The 6,979-nt window shown below is 35.6% G+C and overlaps 2 protein-coding genes across 2 annotated transcripts; both read right to left on the bottom strand.

The window, feature by feature from the left end:
- Positions 1–1,321: 1,321 nt before the first annotated feature.
- LOC101891294 (larval/pupal cuticle protein H1C-like) lies at positions 1,322–1,947 on the bottom strand. Its single transcript, XM_059124963.1, has 2 exons — positions 1,861–1,947; positions 1,322–1,780 (listed from the first exon to the last, which is right to left on the bottom strand). The coding sequence occupies exons 1-2, from the start codon at positions 1,945–1,947 to the stop codon at positions 1,433–1,435; spliced, it is 435 nt and encodes a 144-aa protein (XP_058980946.1). The 3' UTR covers positions 1,322–1,432.
- Positions 1,948–5,560: 3,613 nt separating this feature from the next.
- Positions 5,561–6,067, bottom strand: LOC131803581 (pupal cuticle protein G1A-like). The gene is made up of 2 exons (XM_059124966.1): positions 6,018–6,067; positions 5,561–5,941 (listed from the first exon to the last, which is right to left on the bottom strand). Exons 1-2 carry the CDS (start codon positions 6,021–6,023, stop codon positions 5,645–5,647), a joined length of 303 nt encoding a protein of 100 aa, XP_058980949.1. The 5' UTR covers positions 6,024–6,067; the 3' UTR covers positions 5,561–5,644.
- Between the last annotated feature and the right edge of the window lie 912 nt (positions 6,068–6,979).

Raw genomic sequence — 6,979 nt, 5'->3', positions numbered from 1 at the left:
GGGTTCTATTCTGACCTTAACCCCACCTTCATTCCAAATTTCGTGAAAATCGGGCCATAATTGCGACCTGTAGAGTGATTACAAATTAACATGGACTGACGGACAGACGGACGGACATACATAGCTAGATCTACTCATCTCGGCAAGATAGGAAGGTCCTTATATACTTTCCTATGTGGGAAACCAATATTTCGAAGTGTTACATAATTTTTGGACCAATCAAACTTATAATACCCCCAACACATAGTGTTGTAGGGTATAAAAAGAGTTAATTCCAGACAAATCCATTGAAAAATGTGACCAAATTATAAAAATAACGAACATCGACAGCTACATTATTCCAATTCCATTTAAAACTGTGGCTACAATCAATAAAATACCGAATATCGGAAGGTACCGTTATAAAAGGACTATACAATATCGTGGGTCGATATAGCCCATCCTCGAACTTGTCCTGCCTGCAGACAAAAAAACTGATCTGTGCAAAATGTTATCTTCCCACCGTAATTCGTTTTGACTCTAGCGTGATACATTTTAGAATATTATGCTGATTAGGAATATGTATACTTCATAGGGTATAAAATAAATATTTTGGGGAGTGTTTAAGTGATAATAGAGTCCAATCTCCCTCTTCGATTGTCAACTGTATTTTGTTTTCGGTGAGAAAAGAAAGAACAACCTTATCCTTTGGATGTAGTTTCAATTCTCGATCCGGCTTGAGGATCAATGTTATAGTGAGAAAAGAGTCCAATCTCCCTCTTCGATTGTCAACTCTATTCTCTATTCGTGATGAGAAAAAAATTTCCAGTGCACAATGGCCACCAAAATCTCCGGATACCAATCCGTTGGACTATTGTGTCTGGAGTATTTTGGAAACCAAAGTTGGCACTAAAAAATACCAAAGTGTCGATGACCTCAAGCAAGCGCTTTGCCGGTAATGGGCCAAAATACCGCAGAGCAACATTTGGGCAGCGTGTGACGGTTTCATTGGCCGTATGCCATAATTCGTGCCAAAGGTGACCAGTTCGAAAAAATCTAAACTCTAATTCTAAAATTTGATGCTATTTCCGACAATTTTTGCTTTCGTTCAATAAAATTAAAAAAAATGTAAAAATTATGGCGTTTGACTTTGTTGCAGGTTTTTTACCTCGCCCTGTATAGGAAAAGTTATAAATAAAATTATAATTACATAAATGCATCTATCGATATAAAATTCGTTAATTGCATTTCGAATTTTAACTAATAATTCAAAATATTCCCTTTTTGTTTTTAACCTTAGATATTTTTTTTAAAATAAATGTATGAAAAACAAAATATCTAATTTAGGTTTTTTTCCTTTTTTATTATTTTTTTCTAGCAGCAATCAGTCATTTGAAACCAATTCGGTCAAGCAAAGGATCATTTTCATTACATCGTTCCAATTTCAAAGCATTTACTTCTTCTTCAACAAAGTGGTGTAAACAGCGGGAGCAGCTGGAGCAACAACGGCGGCAGCAGGAGCTGACACTACAGCTGGTGCCGAATAGGTTGTATAGGCAGCGGGAGCAGAGTACAACGAGCGGGTGTATACTGGAGCAGCAGCGGCGGCAGCATAAGTGGTGTAGGCAGGATGGGCAGCAGCGTATGTGGTATAGGCTGGAGCAGTTGCAGCATAAGTGGTGTAAGCTGGAGCAGCAGCGGCATATGTTGTATAAGCTGGAGCAGCAGCAGCATAAGTGGTCACTGGAGCCACAACATGAGCGCTAGCAGCAGCAACGAAGAGAGCCAAGCAGATAATGAACTGAAAAGGCAATGAAATGACAACAATTAGAATTAATCCTCATGTGTTCCTTCCCATGTCCTTGCTGAGCAGGTACTTACTTTCATTTTGAGTTGTTTTTTGTTTTGTTGAAGTTGGTTCTTTGCAATGGAGCGAAATGAACTGATATCCGTTGACAAATTCATCATTGCTTTTATAGCAATTTCGTTTGTGAATTATTACTTGAGTTTTTGTTGTTGCTAATATTGATACGATTAAGGTACAGACATAACAATGCCTAGAGCAATGGACCAGTTTTTGACGTACATACAAGAATAAGCTTATGCCAATCAATCTGTCTCTCATGTTCCCTTATATGGTAGAAGAAATTCTATCAAGATTTTTTGAGTTTTTTGTGAGTGGGTTGGTTATTTTTAGACTCCGGATATTCCTGATTCCAATAAGTGGATTATAGTGATAATCAATTTTGCCTGGTGAATACAAAAATTCCTGTGAAAAAATGTATGCCAACTGGTTTGAACATAACAACAAATTGTGATCGCAAGTTGGCAATTAGTTGCTGTGAAGGTGTGAGACAAGGGGTCATAATTTACTCTAGCCTTTTTAGTACCAAAAATTAACGTTTTTTTAAGAATTCGCAAATCATGTTTACACCACCAGACAAAACTCCTTTTAGTACTAATTTCAAAATACTCCACCCTTTAGCTTGCCCAAAGGGTGCAGAACGATTAGGCTCTAACTCTAAAAGTACATTTCGAAATATAGTACTAAGTAGCACAAACTAACATTCATACTTAAGTTTTTTCAGAACTTTAAATCAGATTTTATGAGATCAGCTTCTACTGTTGCAACAAAAGTTTGAAAGAAGAAGGGATCTAATGCCAATTTGTTTAGTTCAACTCTTTTGCATTTAGTACTATAGTAACATTTTTAGAACCAAAAACAAAAAACACTTTTCAATCTAATTTCGCAAAACATGCTAATACCATCAGAAAAAAACATTAAATTCCAAATTTTAGAATTGTCGATCCAACAGTGCAATATTTGGCACCTTTTTGTACTAATTTCCAGATTGACTTTCACTAATAGTACGACATGTACAGACATTAATTCTAAAGAACAAAATTTCTTCTTCAAAACCACATTTTAGAACAATTTTATTATTTAGTACTAGTTTGTACCAAAAATAGCTCCCATACTAAATTTAAGAAAATTAGGTCTACTCCTTCGCATTTAGCAGATTATTGGTACTATTACGGTACCCTACACCACCACCAAGTAAGAGTAAGGTATTATGTCTTTGTGCATTTGTTTGTAATATAAAGAAGGAAGCAAGATAGACCCCTACTTACTCTCCCTCCCTTTCTAAGTCGATTTATGTCATGTATGCAGGTCGCATGTATTATCCGCTTAAGATGAAATTTTCGAAACAATATTTGTTTGGCCCAAAGACGAACCTTATTGAAATTGGTGAGAATTTGTTCAAATATCTGCCATATATATCTTCAACCGGTTAAGGGCTAAATTGCACTAAATTTCTAATAATAGTCCAAATGGCCTGAATTTTGGCACATCCAACCAAACTCAGTCTAAAAGCAAGTACATCAAATTTGGTGAAAATCGGATTATATCTACAGCTCCCATATATATGATTTATCCTATTTGGGGTTTCAAGTCCCATGCGTGATATTCACTCCACAAAAATGATCTTTGGTATCAGATATCAGATACAGCTCAGAAATAAGTGTCTAAAATTTTATCAAGATCGGTTCAGATTTGGATGTAACTCCCTTATATATCTGTATCCGATTTTAGGTTTTTGTGCACCAAATGGCTAATATCAGCTCAAATAGACTGCATTTCGGCAATTCCAATGGAATTCAGCTTAAAAGCAAGTGCTTCAAATTTTGGTGAAAATCAGTTCAGATATAGCTATAGGTTCCATATATATGTTTCATCTGATTTGGTGTTAAAGTCCCTCACATTCGTAATATGCACTCCACAATAGGGATATTTGATACCGGAAATCAAATACACCTCGAAAACACATCTGCCAAACTTTTTTTCGAGATCGTTTCAGATTTTCATATAGATATGATATACACGTTCATCCGATTTTGCGGTTATTGTTCACCATAAGTGTAGTATCAGCCCAAATTGAATAGATTTTTCCAAATTCAACCGAAATCTTCCATTTGGTGAAACTAGGTCCGATATATCTATTGCTCCAATAAATATTTTTTTAAAATAATTCTTATCGAAGTCATACCATGCACTATACAGCAATGTTATTTGGTACTAGAGGTACACAAGCCTTCGTCAAAATTGTTTAAAATCGATTCAGTGTTCGATATAGTTCCCAAATCGTGACTTATTTAAAGCCATTATACTCATTCAAATAAGGTTCATAACTGGTATTATCTACTTTACATAAATTCCCAATAAAAACTTTTTTGTTACAGGATATCTACTAAATACGCATAGTGTTGTAGGGTATCATATAGTTGGCCCCGATCGACTATTGACCTTTCCTAACTGGGTTTAAAATTAAATTACGCACGAATGTTTGGCTTCGTCAGACAATGCTAAATAACAAATTTCAGAATTCCAGTTCCAACAATACAATATTTAGTACTTTTTACAATCTTTTTAAAACAAATTTCCCAAAGAAGTATTTCTTCTGATGACTCGAACCTATATCGACCTGCATTCGAACTTTCAAGATTCTTATTCTAAAAGTATAGAATTCAAACACCACTATTTGTTGGGGGCATTGTAGTTTGATTGGGCCAAAAATGTATGTATGTATGTCCAGGGTAAGAATAGAAACCTATTGTTTTTGGAGATGATCGTAAAATATTATATACAGGTCGCAATTATCATAGGATCTCTCACGAAATTTTTCATGGGGGTCCGAAGTAAAGCCCATTATTTTTGAAGATGTACATTTAGGGGTTCAAATGGACCAAGAAATTAAATTTTTCCTCATTTTGCAGTCGCGCTACTGGTCACAATTGGAAACCAATCCAAACAGAATTTTGCATAAGAAGAGGCAGAATTTTGGATGACTAGCGCAAATATTGGGCAAATGTCCCCGATCAAAAAGCTAAGGGTAACATCGATACAGAGCTCTATGGCATCATTTCAAAAGCGAAATCTGCCAATTTCGATTTTGACATAAGGAGGCTTTCAAAATATTGTAGTGTTGTAGGGTATCACATGGTCGGCCAGCACGACTATAGCCTTTGCTTACTTGTTTTAGTACGATATTCCAAAAATGCAACATTTTCTAAGGTCCCCGTACTTAGTAACGGGATATTATGTAAATTTTGCACCAGTACCTACTAACAAAACAGCACAAAACACTCTATTTTAAAAAGGGACTGTCATAGGTACTATGTACTTACCAAACTCCAGAACAGACCTAATAAAGAAGTTCAAAAAGGAGTCGTTCAATTTTTAGAATACTAGAGATGCATTTCACCAAACTTGCTTTTTGTTTTGGTATTTTATTTGCTTAATGGAGGGATTGAACCTCCGATCTTTTAATTGAAAGTCAGGAATACCATGCGCTCCGTTACTGTTACGAACATTACTTGTCGTTAACGACAAATTAACAAACCCTTCGTATTTTCTCAACTGAATCAGCGACTTTTGATTTGGAAAATAGACGCGTATCACTAGGTAATTTTGCCTTGTAAATTTTATAGGAATAACCCCAAGCTATCTTACCGCTACTACTTTTGGGAAAATTAGATTTAGAAAAAAAATCAAATTATTTTGTCAAAATTTTTATTTTATTTTTCTCATAACTTTTGGTCACATAGGCCAATTTGGCCAAATTTGAGGGATCACTTTCATTTAATCGTTCCAATTTCAAAGCATCTACTTCTTCTTCAACAAAGTGGTGTAGACAGCGGGGGCAGCTGGGGCCACAACAGCAGCGGCAGCAGGAGCTGCAACTACAGCTGGTGCCGAATAGGCAGCGGCAGCATAGGTGGTGTAGGCAGGGTGGGCAGCAGCATAAGTAGTATAGGCAGGAGCAGCTGCGGCATAAGTGGTATAAGCTGGGGCTGCAGCAGCATAAGTGGTGTAAGCTGGAGCAGCAGCAGCATAAGTGGTCACTGGAGCCACGACATGAGCGCTGGCAGCAGCTACGAAGAGAGCCAAGCAGATAAAGAACTGCAAAGAGAATTTTTATTTCTATTAGTAATAATCCTGATTAGTGTTGGCTGCAGATCCTTGAGCAGGTACTTACTTTCATTTTGAGTAGGGTTTTGTTGAAGTTGGTTCTTTGCAATGGAGCGTAATGAATTGCTTTTATACACACCAGTGGATATTTTCCGTTTGAGTCTATGAATTAATGTTCTTGTGGATTAAAGTAAGAATGATATGAACTGACGTCAAACGAATAAAACAAGTTCTTCTGTTATACGTGAATTGTCGTAGATCTTTCATTGTTATCAGTTTTTTTACTTTTCGTTGTTAATTCATAAAACGAGGATTACCAGCAAATAAAGAATGATAAGAGTTATAGTTTTTACAAAAATAAACGTAAACTAGGAAAAAAATGGCCATGTTAGATCCCAAAAAGAGTATGAAAAGTATATTGATGTATGTAGGTATACATTTTGAATTTTTTACAAGGCTTTTATGAACTCATGTCATCAGTACGATCCCTACGAGATACCGACGAATTAAACATAATGAATTAGAGATATCGGCGAAAACGAAGTAGTAAAAGTAAGTCTTTCCGAGGAAAAGAATAATTTTGGAAGACAATCCAAAAAAAGAGTGGAGTAAATTTTGAAACCAATAGCCAATCTCACATTTTTAAATTTTTTTCCTATATCGGAACCTTCCGAATTCGGTTTTGCAAAATTTAGCTACATTTTTCAACAGAATTATCTAAAACTTGTTATTTAGAGTTCTCAAAAGGCAACACCTTCTATAACACGTTTTCGTTCAGCTACCAAATAACTGTACCTGATATTTGGTATTTTAATAATTTTAGCAGCATTTTCGGTGAAGTTTTTTAAACTTTGTAAGCTCCTTCCAAAGTGGAGACTATTAAAAATTCGGCCCGGACGAAATTAGCAGGTTATTTGTTAATTTTTAATAAATATCGCTACCCGTCACCGATGTTGGGACCATCCATTCAGTACAAACGGTAGACTTATTAATAAGTGTAATTTTAAAAATTAAAAGAATCTAAAATGT

Source organism: Musca domestica, unplaced genomic scaffold (genome assembly GCF_030504385.1).
Source record: "Musca domestica strain aabys unplaced genomic scaffold, Musca_domestica.polishedcontigs.V.1.1 31, whole genome shotgun sequence".
In the NCBI taxonomy this organism is placed as follows: domain Eukaryota; kingdom Metazoa; phylum Arthropoda; class Insecta; order Diptera; family Muscidae; genus Musca; species Musca domestica.
This window is presented reverse-complemented; position numbering and strand designations above follow the sequence as displayed.